This window comes from Polistes fuscatus, unplaced genomic scaffold, assembly GCF_010416935.1.
Source record: "Polistes fuscatus isolate 324 unplaced genomic scaffold, CU_Pfus_HIC Scaffold2, whole genome shotgun sequence".
NCBI lineage: Eukaryota > Metazoa > Arthropoda > Insecta > Hymenoptera > Vespidae > Polistes > Polistes fuscatus.
This window is the reverse complement of record NW_025113096.1, coordinates 13675944-13701564: the sequence shown is the minus strand read 5'-3', so window position 1 is coordinate 13701564 and position 25621 is coordinate 13675944. Positions and strand designations below refer to the sequence as shown.

Genomic DNA, 25621 nt, shown 5'->3' with positions numbered 1-25621 from the left:
GTATTTATTTTTAAAGAAATTTTGTTTTCTAAAAGTTATCGAATATGTATGTATGAGTAAAAATATAAATAATTTTATATTTTCTGCTAATCTTAGACTTTAACTAAATTTTCATATTTTTAATCTTCAACTTCAATAATGATTTTTAAATAATAAGATCTATTAACGAATAAGAATCATAAAGATATAATATGATTTCTTTATTAAGACGTCTTAGAAATAAAAAATTGTAGATAAAATATTTTCTAAAATACTTATAAATGTTATAGAATTAGATTCTATTCACTTATTTCTACCTCTTAGATTCCTCATCGCTATCACTTTTATCACTGTAACTACTTTTACCATTTTCTTGTGTTTCTAATTCATGTTCACTAGCCGATGAGTTTTCATTATCATCCTTTGTGTCGCTATTAGAACAAGAGTCAGTATCAGATTCACTATCACTATCTGAATCCGAGCTACTTTCATCCGAAGAACTACTGGTTGATGATTTGGCTGCCATCATCTCTTTAAATTGCCTTACTGTAATTTTTCGAGGCATTATTTCACGTAGAAATTCCAACGTTTCATTTGTCTGTACTACCTCTGCCAAATGCTTATAATCTAAATTATTTCCTTTATTATTTTGCATATGAGCCTCTATTGTCAGATAATGAATAAATAATTCCTAAAAAGATTAAAACACTATTAATTGACAAATAATACATATTTAAATATTATTCTAATATTCATGTATACAAGTTTAATAAAGGATAATAAATAATATGAATTAACAACATTTTTAATAATCCCGCCGCAAAATGCGCATGTCGACTTAACCATCGTACTCGAATATATTTGCATCTTCTAAACTTCCGATTATTTGTCATGAAAAACTTACCGTAGCTTTTGTAACTAAATATAATCCGTCTTGTCCAACCGTGTCTACGTACGGTGAACTTTTCATTATAGTTTTAACTCTTGAAATGGGTAAACGTAATTCCTTCATTTTCGTAGGTAAACCTTGCGCCGCCATTTTTAAAGTTAATATAACAAATCAATATAAACCGAACAACGCTATTAAAATTAACTAACGACGTATCAGATTTAATTGCCCGTTAACTTAAATCGAAATAAACGTTTTCATTATTTCGATACAAAATAATGTTTCGTACGAACAAATTTTATTTTTATTACATTTTTAATTCATGTTTCATCAAGATTCATAATCTCGTTTAACATATTATTACTAAACCTGAAACACACTATTTAAGAGAAGATAAGTATATACATAAAAATATTTCGAAAAATAGTTACAAATTCCTCCACTATTGTCTTACTATTTCCATAAATTTCGATTAAAATTGAAGATTGTCCTCTACCTTTCACTCGAAGTATGATAGACTTCAGCGACATGAATGGCACAAATATGAACTAAAAACGAGATAGGAGCGTAACTATTGCATGGGTGATAAGTTATGTAGGTTCTCCCTTCCTACAATTGGATTAGCCTGGGTTAGAATTTAGTTTTTATAGCCATGGAGACTACATAAGGAGTATGAACTCAAACGTATTAATTGCCAAAATCTGTACACGTAAATTGTATATTTAAGTTTTCTTTTTTCACCACTAGTGTCGATAATGTTCATTTTGTACTGCTTTGAATATAGTAACGTACCGATGCGTGAAGTGAGCGAATAATTCTTAATCTCCATGACAAAATAGTAATAACAAAAATAAAATATTAAAAATCCAATTAATAAAAATTTAGAAAAATAAAAATGGGCAGGGTATGCGCAGTAAAAAATTGTAATCGTGAGAGTGCAGCTGATCTCAAACGAACGAAAGAATTGAATTTAAAAAAACCTACGTTTTTTAAAGTATCAAAAGTAAGTAACAATATTCCAACTCAAATAAAGTAGGAAAAAGAATTTATTAATTTAGTTTATATTTTAAATCATTTTATGCCATGATAAGTCATTGATTAGTAAGTTGTTCTATTTTTGCAAAATAATAATTTATTATCTTCAATTGATCAAAATATATATTTATTTTTTTTTTATTGTGTAATTGAACAGAGTCCAAGAAAACGTAAAGAATGGATGGATTCTTTAGCAACTTATTTAACTGAGCGTCAATACGTTTATATAATACCTCATTTAACTTACACCACTTTCAAAATAAACAATTCATATATTACTGAATATGTTCTCCTCTTGTTTACTGAAGTAATTCAGATTTGTAAATAAGTAACTCATATAAAAAAATAAAACATTATGGTAAATATTTAAATGTTTTTTATTCACAATTGAAGGAAAAACATAAGTTTATCCACCATTAAAATAGAATCATACGATATACGTTAACCATCTATGGGCCCAATTTTTGTTATAAAAAAAAATTTGTTTGGAACTGAAAATCAACAATTATAAATTTATATATTCAGACGAAAAAAACATTTTCCGGTTTTAACAAAAGTATTATATACATAATTTTTTATTCGGTAAACACCGACAGAAGCATAAATAATATCAACTGATCTCATTAAAAAACCTAAAAATATTTGTTAAAATGCCGAAAAATTATCATGTTACCTGAAAGTAACACGGGCCCATACAGGGTTCAAAAAGTTTCTAATCACTGAACTTTGAGAGTATCAAATATACAGATAAGAGGAATTAGTATATCTATTCTTATATATATATTATAGTATATCTATTCTTGTACCTATATCATCCAACAGTCTTTCTCAGATTAGTCCGATTGTATCATACGTATGTAGAGCAAGCGCAAAGACAAGATAAATTCAGAATGGATATTTTATTGTGAATATAAGTGTAATAGATTGTATATAAAGCTATTAGAGTTCTTATCAGTTGGTCTATCCTATATTATTTTATTGGAACATTTACTTTATTTCACTTTTTTTCGGGAGATCATTGTAGTGATTTGGTTCAAACGTCTAACAAAAAAGTCGATAAAAAAATATTCAATCATGACATCATTAATCATTACAATAGTGACATGTCTTCTGATTATAAACACAGGACTTACAAACAGTGCAAGAATTTTGGCTATCTTTCCAATTCCATCATACAGTCATCAAATAGTTTATAATTCTATCTGCAAACATTTAAGTTTACGAGGTCACCAAGTTACTTTAATTACAACAGATCCGATAGACGACACAAATCTGAAAAATTTCACCCAGATCGACATCAGTTATAGTTACAAACTATTAAAAGATATCAACTTCTTAGAAGCTAGAACTTCGCACTCATGGAATGATATACTTAAGATTTATTTATTTGATATAGGGCGAAATTTCTCCGAAAATGTTTTCGATCATCCTGACTTTAAAAAGATGTACTAGCCTGAAAGCAATGAGAAGTTTGATCTTGTTTTAGTTGAAGCAATAATAACGCCAGCCATTTATGCATTTGGACACAGATTCAAAGCTCCTTTAATAGGTAAGCAAATGAATAATTCTACATTAAAAAACGATTAAATATGAATTTATTAAAAAAATGAAAAACAAGAAAAGTAAATAAACTAAAGTATTAATAAGAAAAAAAATCACAAAAAATGATGTTCTTTCTTCAAATAAATCATTTTCCTTAAAAATTTACCTGGTTTGAATAATTATCTCTTTACCAAAAATAAAAAAATATTTATTTATCTCCAAATAAATATGTCGATATAATTTTAACATATAATAAGAATTTAATTCTTCATTACTTTTCTTGCTAACGTTTTATTGTAAAAAAAAATACAAAGCAAGATTTGCTTTCTTTGCAAAGTTTACAAAATGATTCCTCTTATATAATGATTATAATATTAACCTAAAACTTGTTCTTATATTTTATTTTCTAATTTATAATAAGGATAAGGAAGGTATAGAAATTAATTTTATTCTGAAGCTTTATTTCTTTTCAAATCTCAAAGGTTTTGATATTTGTTTAATATATTTATAGGTATGTATTCGTTAGCGCTTACACAATTATCTCATTTTATCGTTGGTAATCCAGTGATACCATCACATCCTTCTTCCTTCGAGTTGAATAAAAGCATTGGTTTAAATTTACCTTTTTGGAAAAGAGTATACAATTATGTCGTAACATGGTGGCACATACATGTAACTTGCAATAATAAAATGTATAAACCGCAACAAGAAATTGCAGAAAAATATTTGGGAAAAATACCTTCTATCATAGAATTAGAAAAGAACATGAGTATCCTATTTGCCAATCAGCAAGAAGAAATTTCATTTACCCGGCCTAACGTTGCTAATGTTATAAATTTTGGTGGTTTACACATATCAAATGATATTCGAAATAAACCTTTATCGAAGGTGATTTTTTCCATGATACATCTAATACTTTACTTTTTTTTATTTTTGCATCAAAATTTTCTCTTTCATAATAAAATTTTGAAATCTGATGTAGTATTGATTATTTCTTTCTAGGAATTAAAAGAATTCATAGATAACGCGTCGAATGGTTTCATTTACGTCAGTTTTGGAACAAACGCAAATCCATCAACGTTTCCGAAAAAATTGTTGGATTCATTTTTCCATGTTTTCTCAAATTTACCGATGAAGGTTGTATGGAAATTCAAGGGAAACTTTGCGAAAATATCAAATAATATATATACTGCAGAATGGTTCTCACAACAAGAAATCCTAGGTAATATATCTAGGAATCTTTATATTTTTTCAATCTTTGAGAGCCTGCTTATTTTCTAGCTAATATTTAGCATGTTGTATTTAATAAATTACTAAATGAAAATGCAGCACATCCAAATTTGAAGCTGTTCGTTTATCAAGGTGGACTTCAAAGTACAGAAGAAGCTATAAACTTTAGAGTACCACTTGTTGGAATACCAATATTATCCGATCAAGATATGATAGTCATGAAAATGAAAAGTTTAGGTGTATGCAGGAGCGTCGACATTTTACAAATGACTAGAGAAGCTTTAAACGAAGCGATTATGGACGTCTTAAATAACAAAAGGTAAAGTCATAGTTATAATAATTTGTTTGAATATAAGATTCTTTTGCATGAAACATCAGTTATAGTAAAAAACAAAATATGTACTGTAATAATATTTTTTTTTAGCTATAAAGAAAATATGTTGAAACTTAAAAATCTCATAGAAGATAAACCATTTGACACCATGGAAAACGTCATTTGGTGGATAGAATATGTTATTCGTCATAAAGGAGCAAATCATCTCCGTTCTAGCATCGTAGATGAGCCGTGGTATCAAAGATACGATACCGATGTTATAGCCCTATTATCTATTATATTGTTTATAATTGCCGTCCTTAGCTTATACATTACTGTTAAAGTATTTATTATTACTATAAAATATTACGCAACTTTATTATACAATGAAAAAAGGAAAAAAAAATTAAGTTAGTTGAATAATCGTAACTGAAAATTGAAGGCTGTATATAGATATTTCTAGATAAGATAACTAAAAAATAAGTACATGAGTAAGATAATATTAATGCGAAAGAGAAAACTTACATACTCGTTACTTATATACATATTACATATATACTTACGTACTTACATACATACTGGATTGTACTAGTTTCACCAATCATCATTTACTCGATTAAAAATGTAAATATGATTGAAAGCGGTGCATTGCATAGGCATTGAAATCAAGCATTGGCAGAAACAAAGTAAAATGGAAATTTCTGATTGTTTCGAGTAGTACCTGTTTAAATATAGAAATTATTTAAAACCAATCGTTTTTCGTGTATTTCAATTATAGAAACTATGAAAAAATGATAACACTAATTAGTGTAGAGAGAAAAAGAAATGGATTTGAAAGAATCTATACGATCGATAAACTCGAAAAAGATCTATGCGAAAAAAACTTATTCACGCAAAAGCCACTTCCAAGAGCTCCATCTGAAGGTTTTAGTTTACAAAAAACGAAGAAATAAGATTTAAGATTGTAATGAGTTTATAGGGTACAAGTCTCTTTGTATACTGCGAGTGTCATTAAAAAGGAAATAAAAAGGTAATATTGTAAAAATATAAAAATCATATTAAAACGGATTTATTTTACGTCTTTTAAAAAATTAATCTTATCCTGATCAAAAATAAAATGAAAATTAAATTAACAGGACTCTGTATCTATGTACATATTTATGTAGTAACTATGAAAATATAAAAATTAAACAATATATGATTCTTATAAATGTGCGATGCTATGAAGAAATAATAAATTGATTAAAAACTTTATTTATATTCAGAAATAATTATTTCAAATCACTGCTTATCCTAATCTATTGTCAATTCTCTTTCATTCCTTTTCCCTCCGTCTTGAACAGAATAACACTTCGTCTCAATGCTTAAAACTGCCAAAAAAAATAACAATAAAAAGAATAAGAAAGAAAGAAAGAAATAAGATTTTTGAGGTTGAACTATTTTCGATTTGTTTCAAGTAGTTTCCCGGTTGGAATAATCTACTAATTCTTATCTTTATTACGAGGAAATTACATTTCATGCGCAGATTAATTGTACTCTAGCAGTAGATATACGGTTGATGCTTGACAAATATAAAGAAAAATAACTATCGTGCACGTGTTGCCTCAATGTTAAATACTTATCTAGTATATATACATACGTATTGCGAACAAAAAAAAACAAAAAGTCTCTTGCTCGTTCTACTCTTCAAAAGTTAAGTAAATCAACAAGAATACGAGTATATAATTCGTGCGAGTATACTTAATATAGAGAAAAAGAGACAGAGTAAAAAAAAAGAAAAAAATAAAGAAGAAAAAGAAAGAAAAAGAAATAAGTAGAGAAGGTGTGATGAGTCAAATAATAGGTAAGGAGATGATTTTTCCCAATTATTGGAGATAGGAGAAAATCATAGTTCGCGTAGGCAGAGTCGCATCAAAAAATAGATTTTTTTTCACAAAAAGCAACAATGAAAAAATCTATCTGCTATTCATTGAAGCGACGATTAAAAGGAATCTGAAGACGACTTGAAAAACAAAAGATTATTCTTCGATATAGTTGTTAGAGTGAATGTATAAAAGTTTTCTAAAAACGATACTTATACTTGTATTTGAATAAAAATCAACAATAATCACTTATAACAAAAAGAAAAATATATTATTACTGATTAATTAATTAATAAAACTTCATTATCGAACTTACTTAATTGAATTCAGTAAAGTTTCTTTTAAAAAAATTCAACCATAGTAAACAAGGTTTTTCTGGACAAAAATTCGAACTAGTTTTTAATTAACTGAATTAACTTAACTGAACAAACTTACTTACTTATTGAATGTAGCTGATAATAATTTTAATCGATAACTTGATAACACTTCGCACTTTTAATATCAAGTTATAAAATGGGATGAAAATAAATAATGCGATAAATATGATGCATTATCTTGCAATACTCTCTATCATTTTCCTTTTTTGTTATATTGAATAATATCAGAAATTTCTAATAAAAAAACGAGGTTCTTGTTTTATAATACTTAAAACAAATTATAAGTGCCAATACCGTCTCTATGACCGATTTGTGGAAGGAGCCCAAGTGTTGTTTTAAAGCACTTCGACGAGATGTAATCCTTTGATAGTAAATGTTTCAATACTACCAATGTTGTTACTAGCTATCAGCATTAACGTTTACAAATGATTGCATTTGTAAGCCTGATATATTGCGGCCTTTGGCAAAATATTTGTAAAAAGAGTTGAGGAAAAAGGGAAATATTTACTAGTTCTGCATATCTTTATCTTTGACATTTCAAGTTCATAAGTTAAGAAATAATTATATGATATTCATATTCACGACAAACACATTTTTAATCCAAGGTAAAACGTTGATAAGAAAACGTAATAAATATTAGTGCTTTATCATTCTATACTCCTCGTAATCAATTTTGAAGTGTCACGCTCTCTTTTTATTTTATATAACGAGTTAATAGAAATTATTCTTTTTTGTTAAAATAAAAGATTTGTATGATATCAAGTTTAATCAAAGTAAAATGGAAGTATTTCTATTAAATAAACCTTAAATCCTCTTAGGAGCATTTTTCGCTACAACACAAAGCAGTAATGTCGAGAATAGATCGGCTGGATATGCGAGTCTGATTACCTGAGCGGCTGTCTGCTATCTTTTTCTTGTTTGATGTAACTTTATATTATACACATTTTCATTATAAAAGGAAAAGATCACATTTTCTAATTCAATACGTAACAAAGAAAGAAGACAGAATACTTTCAAGCAGCATATAATGTGAACCATTTATAGACATAATCGACTAACGCGTCTTATACAATTTTTTCAAATTTTAATATCACATCACTTTAATAATATCTTACTTTGTATATTGAAAATAAATGTCCTCAATAATTAGGTCTAACACCAATAATTAAAAACATATTTCATGATTGTTCAATAACAAATAATACGACAATATATATTATTTTATTCATTTGCTTTACATTTTGTTTTTTGAAGTAAATCAGATTTGTAAATTAGTGACTCATAGCGATAAATCATTACGGAAAATGTTTAAATGTATCTTTTGTCCACAGTTGACCGTAAAATATAAGTGTATGCATCATAAATTTGAAATCATACGATAACGTTAAAAAGATTCTATTATATGAACTTTATAAAATATGGAAATGGACGGAGCGAGCATATCTAACCCATCGCACCAATGTTATCCGACACTTATTTTCAAATCAGTTTGACCGCATTAAACATATATAGAACGAGCAAAGACGGCATGTAAAGAAAATTGGTTTCTTAATGTAAATAAATATAATAGCTTACATATAACGCTATTGGAGTTTTTAACAATAGGTCTATCGTGCATTATTTCATCAGAACATTTATTTTATTTCACTTATTTTTCTGAGTGCATTGTCGTGAGTTGGTTTAAAAGTCGACAAAAGAAAATATATCATCATGAAATTATTAATCGTTATAATAGTGACATGTTTTTTGACTATCAATATAAGACTTACAAATAGTGCAAGAATTTTGGCTATCTTTCCAATTCCTTCATACAGTCATCAAGTAGTCTATAATTCTATCTGCAAACATTTAAGCTTACGAGGTCACCAAGTTACTTTAATTACACCAAATCCGATAACCGACACAAATCTGAAAAATTTCACACAGATCGACATTAGTCATAATTACAAGCTATATAAAAACTTGAACATCTACGGAGCAAGAACAATGTACTCATGGTTGGATATACTCGGGAATTTTTTATTTAAAATAGGACAAAAGTTTTCCGAAAATGTTTTTGATCATCCTGACTTTAAAAAGATCTATGCGCCTGATAGCAATGAAAAGTTCGATCTTATCCTAGTCGAAGTAATCTTTACACCAGCCATTTACGCCTTTGGACACAGGTTCCAAGCTCCGTTGATAGGTAAGAGAAAGAAAATATCTACATTAACACGTTAACTGCCATAAGGTCATGGGTGACCTCAACAAGACCGCTAGTAAAAATACATAATCAGAGTAAATATCGATTCTGATAAATTTTTAAATAATACGATTGTTCTTATGAGGGTTTGAAGAAACTTATGACATACAGAGCGTGCAGAAATAATTTTTTTATTACAAGAAAAATTAGTTAGGAGTTACTTGTTTCTATAACACAATTGAATTTACAACATAAGTACTTGTTGAAAACTATCCATTTTCAGATTCTTGCAAACAAAGATAAAATTTCGAAGAAAATATAAAATAGACAAATTTTAAGAAAATTCCAAAAAATCTGTTGGAGGTTCTACGAAGGGGTTTGTGACTATTATAAACCGAGTAAATATAATATATTTTTTCGTGAAACTTGGTTCCTTTGGTCTTTGTATATGTCCTCTGTAAATAGAATCAATCGTCACGGTCAGGAATTATTCGTTGCTATAAATTTCTCAATCTCATCCGTATTTAGAAGGAACAAATAATTATAAAATGGTCTATAGAGCCTCGACGGCCACCAGTGACCTCACCATAAAAAATAGATTAAACATAATAATACAATGACGTTTATCAGTTGTAAAAAAAATTTCAACAAAATATGCATCCCATAATAGAAAAAAAGTGTAGGCGTGGTAAAAGAATCACGTAAAAAGTGTCAGCAACGTGTTAAAAATAAAATATTTATAAACGAGTAAATATGAATTTATTAAACAATAAAAAGAAAGAAAAATAAATAAATTAAAGTATTCAAAAGAATAAATTCTATAATTTATGATATTCTCTTTCTTTAGATAAATCATTTTCTTTAAAAATTAAACTAACTTGAATAATTATCTATTTATCCAGAATTTAAATAGTATCTCTTAATCTTGATCTGAATACGTATTGCTATTCATTATCTATTTTCAATTATCTTTATAGAGTGAGGTAATAATGATGACCTTCTATAAAAATTATCAATAGTGTAGTGAATTTCAATCGTTTATATTACATATTTCTATGTAATCACATAAAAAAAGAATTTACCTCATCACTGTTTTTCTTACAATCGTTTTGGAATTAAAAACAAAAGAGTAAGATTAGCTTTCTCTGCGATCTTGCAAAATGAATCAGGCTACATTGTATCTGATATGAATTTGAAACTTGTTCTAATCTTTTATATTTTAATTTGTAATAAGGATAAAGAAGGCATAAAAATTATTCTTACCTTAAATCCTTATTTTATTTTACATCATCAAAATTGTGATAGTCATTTAATATATATTTAAAGGTATGATTTCAATGGGGCTTACACAAATAACTCATTTTATCGTTGGTAATCCTGTGTTACCGTCACATCCTTCGAACTTCGAGTTTAATAAAAGCATTGGTTTAAATTTACCTTTTTGGAAAAGAGTATACAATTATGTCATAACATGGTGGCACATACATGTAACTTGCAATGATAAAATGTATAAACCGCAACAAGAAATTGCAGAAAAATATTTGGGAAAAATACCTTCTATCATAGAATTAGAAAAGAACATGAGTATCCTATTTGCAAATCAGCAAGAAGAAATTTCATTTACCCGGCCCAATGTCGCTAATGTTATAAATTTTGGTGGTTTACACATATCAAATGATAGTCGAAATAAACCTTTATCGAAGGTAATTTTTTCTGATAAATCTATTACTTTACTTTCCTTTATTTTTGCAACAAAACTTTCTCTTTCATTATAAAATTTTGAAATCTGATGTAGTATTGATTATTTCTTTCTAGGAATTAAAAGAATTCATAGATAACGCATCTAATGGTTTCATTTACGTCAGTTTTGGAACAAACGCAAATCCATCAAACTTTCCGAAAAAATTATTGGATTCATTTTTCCATGTTTTCTCAAATTTACCCATGAAGGTTGTATGGAAATTCAAGGGAAACTGTCCAAAAATATCAGATAATATATATACTGCAGAATGGTTACCACAACAAAACATCCTAGGTACTGTATCTGGGAATCTTTATATTTTTTCAATCTTTGAGAGCCTGCTTATTTTCTAGCTAATATTTAGCATGTTGTATTTAATGAATTACTAAATGAAAATGCAGCACATCCAAATTTGAAGCTGTTCGTTTATCAAGGTGGACTTCAAAGTACAGAAGAAGCTATACACTTTGCAGTACCACTTGTTGGAATACCAGTATTAGCTGATCAAGATATGATAGTCATGAAAATGAAAAGTTTAGGTGTATGCAGGAGCGTCGACATTTTACAAATGACTAGAGAAGCTTTAAACGAAGCGATTATGGACGTCTTAAATAACAAAAGGTAAAGTCATAGTTATAATAATTTGTTTGAATATAAGATTCTTTTGCATGAAACATCAGTTATAGTAAAAAAAAAAATATGTACTGTAATAATATTTTTTTTTAGCTATAAAGAAAATATGTTGAAACTTAAAAATCTCATAGAAGATAAACCATTTGACACCATGGAAAACGTCATTTGGTGGATAGAATATGTTATTCGTCATAAAGGAGCAAATCATCTCCGTTCTAGCATCGTAGATGAGCCGTGGTATCAAAGATACGACACTGATGTTATAGCCCTTTTATCTATTATATTGTTTATAATTGCCGTCCTTAGCTTATACATTACTGTTAAAGTATTTATTATTACTATAAAATATTACGCAACTTTATTATTCAAAGAAAAAAAGAAAAAAAAATTGAATTAGTTGAATAAACGTAACTGAAAAGTTTAGACTTTATATATATATATATATTTCGGACAGCTTCTAGATAAGACGACTAAAAAATAAGTGCAAAGTAGATAAGGTTAGTGTAAATGAAAAAGCTAACTTACGTATAGGATTGTATTATTTCGCCAGTCATCATTTACTAAATCAGACGTCATTTTTATTTTAATAAATTTCTTGAAAATTCATTTATTTTACACAAGCGCTAACGTTATTTTTTCGTGAAAAATTCTAAATCAAAGTAAAATAATTTAATTAAAAAAACTTTTTGCTTCTTCCTAGTACTTATAAGAATATAAATATGATTGAAAAAAGTGTATTGCATGTTTATTATAATACATTACACAGCATTTGAATATTTTCTACATGTAACTATGTAAAAGGAGTCTCCGATTAAAAATGTAAGTCGCTCTAAAAGAGTACTAACATAATTTACCATTCTAAGATTGTTAAAAATATGTAATTGGAATCGTCCTTGGTCTTATGAAAAAATATTTGTAGAAAGACTTGAGGTCAAGGGGGTTATTATTTGCTAATTCCGAATATTTTTATCTTTGATATTTCCAATTCCTAATCATGATATAAATATATAAACTCTATTTTCACAATAGACACATCTATAATACAAAGAACAATGTTGATAAGAAGACGTTATAAACATTAGTGCTATATCATTCTATACTTCTGGTTATCAATTTTGAATTATCACGTTCTTTTTCTATTTCATATATTTCGAGGTAATAGAAACTATTATTTTTTGTGAAAATGGAAAATTTGTTCGATTTAAAGTAGCTTGGACATATGGAACGGCGGCCACATGTTTTAACATATTAAACCTGCATCCTTCTAGGGACGTTCTTCGTTGAAACATATAGCAACTATGTCAAGAATAGGTCTACTAACTAAGCGAGTTTAATTTGCTGGCACAACCTACTGCTGTTCTATTCTTATTTGATGTAAACATATATTATACGCATTTACCTCATTGGCAAAAAAAGATTAAATGTACAGATTCAACACGTAAAAAAAAAAAAAAGACAATTTTCGTAAAAACAGAGTATGATGAGAACCGTCTACTGGCTAAATGTATTAATTCACTTTTTTCCATTTATCCAAATGTTATCATTAAAGAGTGCTTCAATAATAACTTACTTTTTATATTTAAAATCAGTTTTCTTAATAATTATGTTTAAAACTATTATATGAAAATATTGTTCATAATCGTTCACTAATAAATGATACGAAAATATATATTTTTTATAAATGTTTTGTTTAGTTAAGTAAATTTGTCGTGTAAAAAAATAACTCATTTAACGAGAAAACATTCTCATAGTCATTTATAATATTTTCTATCAATAATTTACAAAAAAACATAAATATATTCACTAAGAATTGGAATTATAATGTAACGTTACAAATAATCTAATCTGTGAACATTGACAGCATAATAATATACAGATAAGCAGAGCTAACACTTCTATTTTCTTGTAGTTATATCATCCAATAGTCTTTCTCTGATTAGTCTGATTACACCCTAGGTATAAAGAGGAAGCAAAAACGGGATAAATTGAGAATGCAAATTTTATTTCGGATATAAGTATAATAGATTGTATAAAAAGCTATTAATAGTTCTTATCAATTGGTCTATTCTTTACTATTACAATCAGACGTATATTTTCTTTTCAGTATATTCCTGAGTGCATAGCTGTTAGGTGGTTAAAAAAGTCAGAAGAAAATATATTATCATGAAATTATTATTCGTTATACTAGTGACATATCTTTTGATTATCAACATTGGAATTACATACAGTGCAAGAATTTTGGCTATCTTTCCAATTCCATCATATAGTCATCAAATAGTTTATATTTCTATCTGCAAACATTTAAGTTTACGAGGCCACCAAGTTACTTTAATTACACCAAATCCGATAACTGACACAAATCTGAAAAATTTCACACAGTTCGACATCAGTAATAGTTACAAACTATTAAAAGATATCAACTACTTAGAAGCTAGAACTTCGCACTCATGGAATGATATACTTAAGATTTATATATTTGAAATAGGACGAAATTTCTCCGAAAATGTTTTCGATCATCCTGACTTTAAAAAGATATACGCGCCTGAAAGCAATGAGAAGTTCGATCTTGTTTTAGTCGAAGCAATAATAACGCCAGCAATTTATGCATTTGGACACAGATTCAAAGCTCCTTTAATAGGTAAGCAAATGAATATTTCTACATTAAAAAACGATTAAATATGAAATTATTAAAAAAATGAAAAGAAAGAAAAGTAAATAAACAAAACTATTAACAAGAAAAAAAAATCACAAGAAATGATGTTCTTTCATCAAATAAATCATTTTCCTTAATAATTTACCTGGTTTGAATAATTATCTCTTTACCAAAAATAATAAAAAATTTATTTATCTCCAAATAGAGATATGTCGATTGTAAAATTAACATATAATAAGAATTTAATTCTTCATTAATTTTCTTGCTAACGTTTTATTGTAAAAAATAGACAAAGTAAGATTTGCTTTCTTTGCAAAGTTTACAATATGATTTCTCTTATATAATGATTATAATATTAACTTAAAAGTTGTTCTTATATTTTATTTTCTAATTTATAATAAGGATAAGGAAGGTATCGAAATTAATTTTATTCTGAAGCTTTATTTCATTTTAAATTTCCAAAATTTTGATATTTGTTTAATATATTTATAGGTATGTCTTCGTTAGCGCTTCAGCAAATATCTCATTTTATCGTTGGTAATCCTGTGTTACCGTCACATCCTTCGAACTTCGAGTTTAATAAAAACATTGGTTTAAATTTTCCTTTTTGGAAAAGAGTATACAATTATGTCCTAACATGGTGGAACATACATGTAACTTGCAATGATAAAATGTATAAGCCGCAACAAGAAATTGCAGAAAAATATTTGGGAAAAATACCTTCTATCATAGAATTAGAAAAGAACATGAGTATCCTATTTGCAAATCAGCAAGAAGAAATTTCATTTACTCGGCCCAACGTTGCTAATGTTAAAAATTTTGGTAGTTTACACATATCAAATGATATTCAAAATAAACATTTATCGAAGGTGATTTTTTCTGTTACATCTATTACTTTACTTTTCTTCATTTTTGCATTAAAATTTCCTCTTTCATTATAAAATTTTGAAATCTGATGTAGTATTGATTATTTCTTTCTAGGAATTAAAACATTTCATAGATAACGCATCGAATGGTTTCATTTACGTCAGTTTTGGAACAAACACAAATCCATCAATGTTTCCAAAAAAATTGTTGGATTCATTTTTCCATGTTTTCTCAAATTTACCCATGAAGGTTGTATGGAAATTTAAGGGAAAATGCCCAAAAATATCAGACAATATATATACTGCAGAATGGTTACCACAACAAAATATCCTAGGTACATTATCTTGGAATCTTTATATTTCTTCAATCTTTGTGAGATTGTATATTTTCTAGCTAATATTTAGCATGTTGTATTTAATGAATTACTAAATGAATATACAGCACATCCAAATTTGAAGCTGTTCGTTTATCAAGGTGGACTTCAAAGTACAGAAGAAGCTATACACTTTGGAGTACCACTTGTTGGAATACCAGTATTAGCTGATCAAGATATGATAGTCATGAAAATGAAAAGTTTAGGTGTATGCAGGAGCGTCGACATTTTACAAATGACTAGAGAAGCTTTAAACGAAGCGATTATGGACGTCTTAAATAACAAAAGGTAAAGTCATAGTTATAATAATTTGTTTGAATATAAGATTCTTTTGCATGAAACATCAGTTATAGTAAAAAACAAAATATGTACTGTAGTAATATTTTTTTTTTAGCTATAAAGAAAATATGTTGAAACTTAAAAATCTCATAGAAGACAAACCATTTGACACCATGGAAAACGTCATTTGGTGGATAGAATATGTTATTCGTCATAAAGGAGCAAATCATCTCCGTTCTAGCATCGTAGATGAGCCGTGGTATCAAAGATACGACACTGATGTTATAGCCCTTTTATCTATTATATTGTTTATTATTGCCGTCCTTAGCCTATACATTACTGTTAAAGTATTCGTCATTATTATAAAATATTACGCAACTTTATTATCCAAAGAAAAAAAGAAAAAAAATTGAATTAGTTAAATAAACGTAACTGAAAAGTTTAGACTATATATATATATATTTCGAACAGCTTCTACATAAAACGACTAAAAAATAATTGCAAAGTAGATAAGGTTAGTGTGAATGAAAAAGCTAACTTACGTATAGGATTGTATTATTTCGCCAGTCATCATTTACTCAATCAGACGTCATTTTTATTTTAATAAATTTCTTGAAAATTCTTTTATTTTACACAAGCGCTAACGTTATTTTTTCGTGAAACAATTCTAATTCAAAGTAAAATAATTTAATTAAAAAAACTTTTGGCTTTTTCCTTGTTCTTATAAGAATATGAATATAATTGAAAAAAGTGTATTGCATGTTTATTATAATACATTATACAGCATTTGGAAATTTACTACATGTGAGTATGAGAAAAGAGTCTCCAATTAAATATTTCAGTCGCTCTAAAAGAGTACTAACGTAATTTACCATATTAAGATTCTTAAAAATATGTAATTAGACTCGTCCTTGATCTTCTAAAAAAATATCTCTTGAAAGAATTGTGATCAAGGGGGTTAATACTTGCTAATTCCGCATATCTTTATCTTTGATATTTCTAATTCCTAATCATGATATAAATATACAAACTCTATTTTCACAATAGACACATCTATAATACAAAGAACAATGTTGATAAGATGATGTTATAAACATTAGTGCTATATCATTCTATACTTCTTGTTATTAATTTTGAATTATCACGTTCCATTCCTATTACATATATTTTGAGTTAGTAGAAACTATTCTTTTTTGTAAAAATGGAAAATTCGTTCGATATAAAGTGACTTGGACATATGAGACAGCGGCCACATGTTTTAACATATTAAACCTGCATTCTTCTAGAGACGTTCTTCGTTGAAACATATGGCAACTATGTCAAGAATAGATCTACTAACTAAGCGAGTTTAATTTGCTGGAACAACCTACTGCTGTCTTATTTTTATTTGATGTAAACATGTATTATACGCATTTACCACATTGGCAAAAACGATTACATGTACTGATTCAATACGTAATAAAAAAAAAAAGACAATCCTCGTAAAAACAGAGTATGATGAGAACCGTCAACTGGCTAAATGTATTAATTCGCTTTATTGCATTTTTTCAAATGTTACCATTACAGAGTAATTCAATAATAACTTACTTTTTATATTTAAAATCAGTTTTCATAAAAATTAAGTTTTAAACTATTATATGAAAACATTGATCATAATCGTTCACAAATAAATGATACAAAAATATATTTTTTTATAAACGTTTTGTTAAGTTTGGTAAATTTGTAGTGTAAAAAATGACTCATATAACGAGAAATCATTCTCATAGTCATTTGTTTGTCTTTCTTTAAATAGTCACCCAATAAACATAAATATAAGCACTAAAAATTAGAATTATAATGAAACGTTACAAGTATTCTAATCTGTGAACTTTGACAGCATAATAATATACAGATAAGCAGAGGTAGCATATTTACCTTCTTCTACTTATATTATCCAATAGTCTTTCTCTGATTAGTCTGATTATACTATAGGTATAAAAACGAAGCAAACACGGGATAAATTGAAAATGCAAATTTTATTTCGGATATAAGTATAATAGATTGTATAAAAAGCTATTAATAGTTCTTATCAATTGGTCTATTCTGTACTATTACAATCAGACGTATATTTTCTTTTCAGTATATTCCTGAGTGCATAGCTGTTAGGTGGTTTAAAAGTCAGAAGAAAATATATTATCATGAAATTATTATTCGTTATACTAGTGACATATCTTTTGATTATCAACATTGGAATTACAAACAGTGCAAGAATTTTGGCTATCTTTCCAATTCCTTCATACAGTCATCAAATAGTTTATATTTCTATCTGCAAACATTTAAGTTTACGAGGTCACCAAGTTACTTTAATTACACCAAATCCGATAACCGACACAAATCTGAAAAATTTCACACAGATCGACATCAGTTATAGTTACAAACTATTAAAAGATATCAACTTCTTAGAAGCTAGAACTTCGCACTCATGGAATGATATACTTAAGATTTATTTATTTGATATAGGGCGAAATTTCTCCGAAAATGTTTTCGATCATCCTGACTTTAAAAAGATATACGCGCCTGAAAGCAATGAGAAGTTCGATCTTGTTTTAGTCGAAGCAATAATAACGCCAGCAATTTATGCATTTGGACACAGATTCAAAGCTCCTTTAATAGGTAAGCAAATTAATAATTCTACATTAAAAAACGATTGCAAAGTTTAAAAAATGATTCCTCCTATATAATGATAATAATATTAACTTAAAACTGGTTCTTATATTTTATTTTCTATTTTATAATAAGGATAAGGAAGGTATAGAAATTAATTTTATTCTGAAGCTTTATTTCTTTTCAAATCTCAAAGGTTTTGATATTTGTTTAATATATTTATAGGTATGTATTCGTTAGCGCTTACACAATTATCTCATTTTATCGTTGGTAATCCAGTGATACCATCACATCCTTCTTCCTTCGAGTTGAATAAAAGCATTGGTTTAAATTTACCTTTTTGGAAAAGAGTATACAATTATGTCGTAACATGGTGGCACATACATGTAACTTGCAATAATAAAATGTATAAGCCGCAACAAGAAATTGCAGAAAAATATTTGGGAAGAATACCTTCTATCATAGAATTAGAAAAGAACATGAGTATCCTATTTGCCAATCAGCAAGAAGAAATTTCATTTACCCGGCCTAACGTTGCTAATGTTATAAATTTTGGTGGTTTACACATATCAAATGATATTCGAAATAAACCTTTATCGAAGGTGATTTTTTCCATGATACATCTAATACTTTACTTTTTTTATTTTTGCATCAAAATTTTCTCTTTCATAATAAAATTTTGAAATCTGATGTAGTATTGATTATTTCTTTCTAGGAATTAAAAGAATTCATAGATAACGCATCTAATGGTTTTATTTACGTCAGTTTTGGAACAAACGCAAATCCATCAACGTTTCCGAAAAAACTGTTGGATTCATTTTTCCATGTTTTCTCAAATTTACCCATGAAGGTTGTATGGAAATTCAAGGGAAAATGTCCAAAAATATCAGATAATATATATACTGCAGAATGGTTCTCACAACAAGAAATCCTAGGTAATATATCTAGGAATCTTTATATTTTTTCAATCTTTGAGAGCCTGCTTATTTTCTAGCTAATATTTAGCATGTTGTATTTAATAAATTACTAAATGAAAATGCAGCACATCCAAAATTGAAGCTGTTCGTTTATCAAGGTGGACTTCAAAGTACAGAAGAAGCTATACACTTTGCAGTACCACTTGTTGGATTACCAGTATTAGCTGATCAAGATATGATAGTCATGAAAATGAAAAGTTTAGGTGTATGCAGGAGCGTCGACATTTTACAAATGACTAGAGAAGTTTTAAACGAAGCGATTATGGACGTCTTAAATAACAAAAGGTAAAGTCATAGTTATAACAATTTGTTTGAAGATAAGACTTTTTGCATGAAACATCAGTTATAGTAAAAAACAAAATATATACTGTTATAATTTGTTATTTGTAGCTACAAAGAAAACATGTTGAAACTTAAAAATCTCATTGAAGATAAACCATTTGACACCATGGAAAACGTCATTTGGTGGATAGAATATGTTATTCGTCATAAAGGAGCAAATCATCTCCGTTCTAGCATCGTAGATGAGCCGTGGTATCAAAGATACGACACTGATGTTATAGCCCTATTATCTATTATATTGTTTATAATTGCATTCTTTAGCTTATACATTACTGTTAAAGTATTCATTATTATTATAAAATATTACGCAACTTTATTATACAATAAAAAAAAGAAAAAGAAATTAAGTTAGTTGAATAATCGTAACTGAAAACTGAAGACTGTATATATATATTTTGGACAGCTTCTAGATAAGAAAACTAAGAAATATGTGCATAAGCAGATAAAGTTAATGTGAAAGAAAAAACTAACTTTCGTTCATGATTGTATTATTTCGCCAGTCATCATTTACTCGATTAGACGTCATTTTTATTTTAATAAATTTCTTGAAAATTCTTTTTTTTTCGCAAACGCTAACGTTATTTTTTCGTGAAACAATTCTAAATCAAAGTAAAATAATTTAATAAAAAAAATTGTAGCTTCTTTCTTGTACTTATAGGAATATAAATATGATTGAAAAAATTATATTGCATGTTTATTATAATACATTACACACCATTTGGACATTTCCTACATGCGAGTTGCGAAAAAAGTCTCCGATTAAAAATGACATTTGCTCTAAAAAAGTACTAACGGAATTTACCATAGTAATATTGTAAAAAATATATAATTGGAATCGTCCTTAGTCTTATGAAAAAATATCTGTAGAAAGACTTGAGGTCAAAGGGGTTAATATTTGCTAGTTCTGCATAACTTTATCTTTGATATTTCCAATTCCTAATCATGATATAAATAGACAATCTCCATTTTAATGATTAGACACATCTATAATACAAAGAAAAATGTTGATAAGAAGACGTCATAAACATTAGTGCTATATCATTCTATACTTCTTGTTATTAATTTTGAATTATCACGTTCTTTTCCTATTTCATATATTTCGAGTTAATAGAAACTATTATTTTTTATAAAAATGAAAAATTCGTTCGATATAAAGTGACTTGGACATATGAAACAGCAGCCATGTGTATTAACCCTTTAAACCTGCATCCTTCTAGGGACGTTCTTCGTTGAAACATATAGCAACTATGTCAAGAATAGGTCTACTAACTAAGCCAGTTTAATTTGCTGGAACAACCTACTGCTGTCTTATTCTTATTTGATGTAAACATGTATTATACGCATTTAACACAAAGTCAAAAACGATTACATGTACAGATTCAATACGTAATAAAAAAAAAGACAATCCGCGTAAAAACAGAGTATGATGAGAACCGTCTACTGGCTAAATGTATTAATTCGCTTTATTGCATTTTTTCAAATGTTATCATTAGAGAGTAATTCAATAATTACTTAATTTTTATATTTAAAATCAGTTTTCTGAATAATTAATTTTAAAATATTATATGAAAACATTGTTCATAATCATAATATAAAAATGTTCATAATCATAATATAAAAATGTTCATAATAAATGATATAAAAATATATATTTTTTTATAAATGTTTCGTTAAGTTGGGTAAATTTGTCGTGTACAAAAATTACTCATATAACGAGAAAATATTTTCATAGTCTTTTGTAAATTTTTCTATAAATAGTTGCCCAAGAAACATAAATATAAGCACTAAAAATTAGAATTATAATGAAACGTTCCAAGTATTCTAATCTGTGAACTTTGACAGCATATTAATATACAGATAAGCAGAGCTAGCATATCTACCTTCTTATAGTTATATAATCCAATAGTCTTTCTCTGATTAGTCTGAATATACTATATGTATAAAAAGGAAGCAAAAACAGGATAAATTAAGAATGCAAATTTCATTTCGGATATAAGTATAATGGATTGTATAAAAAGCTATTAGTAGTTCTTATCAGTTGGACTATCGTGTACTATTACAATCAGACGTATATTTTCTTTTCAGTATACTCCTGAGTGCATTGCCGTTAGGTGGTTAAAAGTCAGAAGAAAATATATTATCATGAAATTATTATTCGTTACAGTAGTGACATATCTTTTGAATATCAACATTGGAATTACAAACAGTGCAAGAATCTTAGCTATCTTTCCATTTCCTTCATACAGTCATCAATTAGTTTATAATTCTATCTGCAAACATTTAAGTTTACGAGGTCACCAAGTTACTATAATAACACCATATCCGATAACCGACACAAATCTGAAAAATTTCACACAAATCGACATCAGTTATAGTTACAAACTATTAAAAGATATCAACTTCTTAGAAGCTAGAACTTTACACTCATGGCAGGATACATTAAGGATTTATTTATTTGATATAGGACGAAATTTCTCCGAAAATGTTTTCGATCATCCTGACTTTAAAAAGATATACGCGCCTGAAAGCAATGAGAAGTTCGATCTTGTTTTAGTCGAAGCAATAATAACGCCAGCAATTTATGCATTTGGACACAGATTCAAAGCTCCTTTAATAGGTAAGCAAATGAATAATTCTACATTAAAAAACGATTAAATATGAAATTAGTAAATAAAAGAAAAGCAGGAAAAGTAAATAAACAAAACTATTAACAAGAAAAAAATAATCACAAGAAATGATGTTCTTTCTTCAAATTAATCATTTTCGTTAATAATTTACCTGGTTTGAATAATTATCTCTTTACCAAAAATAATAAAATATTTATTTATCTCCAAATAGATATGTCGATTGTAATTTTAACATATAATAAGAATTTAATTCTTCATTAATTTTCTTGCTAACGTTTTATTGTAAAAAAAAGACAAAGAAAGATTTGCTTTCTTTGCAAAGTTTACAATATGATTTCTCTTATATAATGATTATAATATTAACTTAAAACTTGTTGTTATATTTTATTTTCTAATTTATATAAAGGATAAGGAAACTATAGAAATTAATTTTATTCTAAAGCCTTATTTCATTTAAAATCTCCAAGGATTTGATATTTGTTTAATATATTTATAGGTATGTATTCGTTAGCGCTTCAGCAAATATCTCATTTTATCGTTGGTAATCCTGTGTTACCGTCACATCCTTCGAACTTCGAGTTGGGTAAAAGCATTGGTTTAAATTTTCCTTTTTGGAAAAGAGTACACAATTACGTCTTAACATGGTGGCACATACATGTAACTTGCAATGATGAAATGTATAAGCCGCAACAAGAAATTGCAGAAAAATATTTGGGAAAAATACCTTCTATCATAGAATTAGAAAAGAACATGAGTATCCTATTTGCAAATCAGCAAGAAGAAATTTCATTTACTCGGCCTAACGTTGCTAATGTTATAAATTTTGGTGGTTTACACATATCAAATGATATTCGAAATAAACCTTTATCGAAGGTGATTTTTTCTTAAACACCTATTACTTTACTTTCCTTTATTTTTGCATCAATATTTTCTCTTTCATTATAAAATTTTAAAATCTGATGTAGTATTGATTATTTCTTTCTAGGAATTAAAAGAATTTATAGATAACGCGTCGAATGGTTTCATTTACGTCAGTTTTGGAACAAACACAAATCCATCAACGTTTCCGAAAAAACTGTTGGATTCATTTTTCCATGTTTTCTCAAATTTACCCATGAAGGTTGTATGGAAATTCAAGGGAAAATGTCCAAAAATATCAGATAATATATATACTGCAGAATGGTTTTCACAACAAGAAATCCTAGGTAATATATCTAGGAATCTTTATATTTTTTCAATCTTTGAGAGCCTGCTTATTTTCTAGCTAATATTTAGCATGTTCTATTTAATGAATTACTAAATGAAAATGCAGCACATCCAAAATTGAAGCTGTTCGTTTATCAAGGTGGTCTTCAAAGCACAGAAGAAGCTATACACTTTGGAGTACCACTTGTTGGAATACCAGTAGCAGCTGATCAAGATATGATAGTCATGAAAATGAAAAGTTTAGGTGTATGCAGGAGCGTCGACATTTTACAAATGACTAGAGAAGCTTTAAACGAAGCGATTATGGACGTCTTAAATAACAAAAGGTAAAGTCATAGTTATAATAATTTTTTCGAAGATAAGACTTTTTTGCATGAAATATCCGTTATAGTAAAAAACAAAATATATACTGTTATAATTTGTTATTTGTAGCTACAAAGAAAACATGTTGAAACTTAAAAATCTCATTGAAGATAAACCTTTTGACAGCATGGAGAACATCATTTGGTGGATAGAATACGTTATTCGTCATAAAGGAGCAAATCATCTCCGTTCTAGCATCGTAGATGAGCCGTGGTATCAAAGATACGACACTGATGTTATAGCCCTATTATCTATTATATTGTTTATAATTGCATTCTTTAGCTTATACATTACTGTTAAAGTATTCATTATTACTATAAAATATTACGCAACTTTATTATACAATAAAAAAAAGAAAAAGAAATTAAGTTAGTTGAATAATCGTAACTGAAAACTGAAGGCTGAATATATATATTTTGGACAGCTTTTAGATAAGAAAACTAAGAAATAAGTCCATAAGCAGATAAAGCTAATGTGAAAGAAAAAACTAACTTACGTATATGATTGTATTATTACGCCGGTCATCATTAACTCGATTAGACGTCATTTTTATTTTAATAAATTTCTTGAAAATACTTTTATTTTACGCAAGCGCTAACGTTATTTTTTCGTGAAACAATTCTAAATCAAAGTAAAATAATTTAATTAAAAAAACCTTTTTGCTTCTTCCTTGTACTTATAAGAATATAAATATGATTGAAAAAAGTATATTGCATGTTTCTTATAATACATTAAACAGCATTTGAATATTTTATACATGTAACTATGTAAAAAGAGTCTCCGATTAAAAATGACATTTGCTCTAAAAAAGTACTAACGGGATTTACCATATTAATATGTATTGTAAAAAATATATATTTGGAATCGTCCTTAGTCTTATGAAAAAATATCTGTTGAAAGACTTGAGGTCAAGGGCGTTAATATTTGCTAGTTCCGCATAACTTTATCTTCGATATTTCCAATTCCTAATCATGATATAAATAGACAATCTCCATTTTAACGATTAGACACATCTATAATACAAAGAAAAATGTTGATAAGAAGACGTTATAAACATTAGTGCTATATCATTCTATATACTTCTTGTTATTAATTTTGAACTATGACGTTCCTTTCCTATTAAATATATTTTGATTTAGTAGAAACTATTTTTTTTTGTAAAAATGGAAAATTCGTTCGATATAAAGTGACTTGGACATATGAAACAGCGGCCATGTGTATTAACCTTTTAAACCTGCATCCTTCTAGGGACGTTCTTCGTTGAAACATATAGCAACTATGTCAAGAATAGATCTACTAACTAAGCGAGTTTAATTTGCTTGAACAACCTACTGCTGTCTTATTATTCTTATTTGATGTAAACATGTATTATACGCATTTAACACAAAGTCAAAAACGATTACATGTACAGATTCAATACGTAATAAAAAAAAAAAGACAATCTTCGTAAAAACAGAGTATGATGAGAACCGTCTAATAGCTAATTGTATTAATTCACTTTTTTCCAT

At 27.6% G+C, this 25621-nt stretch overlaps 3 protein-coding genes and 1 long non-coding RNA gene across 5 annotated transcripts; 3 read left to right on the top strand and 1 right to left on the bottom strand.

Moving 5' to 3' along the window:
• Window positions 1-179: 179 nt before the first annotated feature.
• LOC122516188 (chromatin accessibility complex 16kD protein) lies at window positions 180-1405 on the bottom strand. The gene is made up of 3 exons (XM_043633802.1): window positions 1323-1405; window positions 884-1247; window positions 180-670 (listed from the first exon to the last, which is right to left on the bottom strand). The coding sequence occupies exons 2-3, from the start codon at window positions 1016-1018 to the stop codon at window positions 293-295; spliced, it is 513 nt and encodes a 170-aa protein (XP_043489737.1). The 5' UTR covers window positions 1019-1247; window positions 1323-1405; the 3' UTR covers window positions 180-292.
• A 138-nt stretch (window positions 1406-1543) lies between these two features.
• LOC122516192 lies at window positions 1544-2268 on the top strand. The gene is made up of 2 exons (XR_006303506.1): window positions 1544-1871; window positions 2061-2268. It is a non-coding gene; the product is annotated as an uncharacterized LOC122516192 (long non-coding RNA).
• A 223-nt stretch (window positions 2269-2491) lies between these two features.
• LOC122516186 (UDP-glucosyltransferase 2-like) lies at window positions 2492-24688 on the top strand. Its single transcript, XM_043633800.1, is given in 6 exon segments — window positions 2492-3452; window positions 3957-4333; window positions 4448-4667; window positions 11552-11771; window positions 11877-12128; window positions 24435-24688. Coding segments are annotated over 6 exon segments (1596 nt in total). The 5' UTR covers window positions 2492-2977; the 3' UTR covers window positions 24487-24688.
• LOC122516189 (UDP-glycosyltransferase UGT4-like) lies at window positions 18133-23585 on the top strand. 2 transcript variants are annotated; one of them, XM_043633805.1, is made up of 2 exons: window positions 18133-18607; window positions 23530-23585. In XM_043633805.1, exons 1-2 carry the CDS (start codon window positions 18133-18135, stop codon window positions 23550-23552), a joined length of 498 nt encoding a protein of 165 aa, XP_043489740.1. In that variant the 3' UTR covers window positions 23553-23585. The 2 variants fall into 2 exon arrangements, with proteins under 2 accessions (XP_043489740.1, XP_043489738.1); XM_043633803.1 differs by lacking the exon at window positions 23530-23585 and adding an exon at window positions 19314-19435.
• Window positions 24689-25621: the final 933 nt, after the last annotated feature.

Bases quoted from the DNA above. Each gene is read 5' to 3' on its own strand.
- LOC122516188 (XM_043633802.1), bottom strand. From the start codon at position 1,018: ATGGCGGCGCAAGGTTTACCTACGAAAATGAAGGAATTACGTTTACCC. The intron at 671-883 runs GTAAGTTTTTCA...TAATCTTTTTAG, and splicing joins ATTTAGTTACAAAAGCTACG to GAATTATTTATTCATTATCT.
- LOC122516189 (XM_043633805.1), top strand. From the start codon at position 18,133: ATGAAATTATTATTCGTTATACTAGTGACATATCTTTTGATTATCAAC. The intron at 18,608-23,529 runs GTAAGCAAATTA...ATTTCTTTCTAG, and splicing joins ATTCAAAGCTCCTTTAATAG to GAATTAAAAGAATTTATAGA.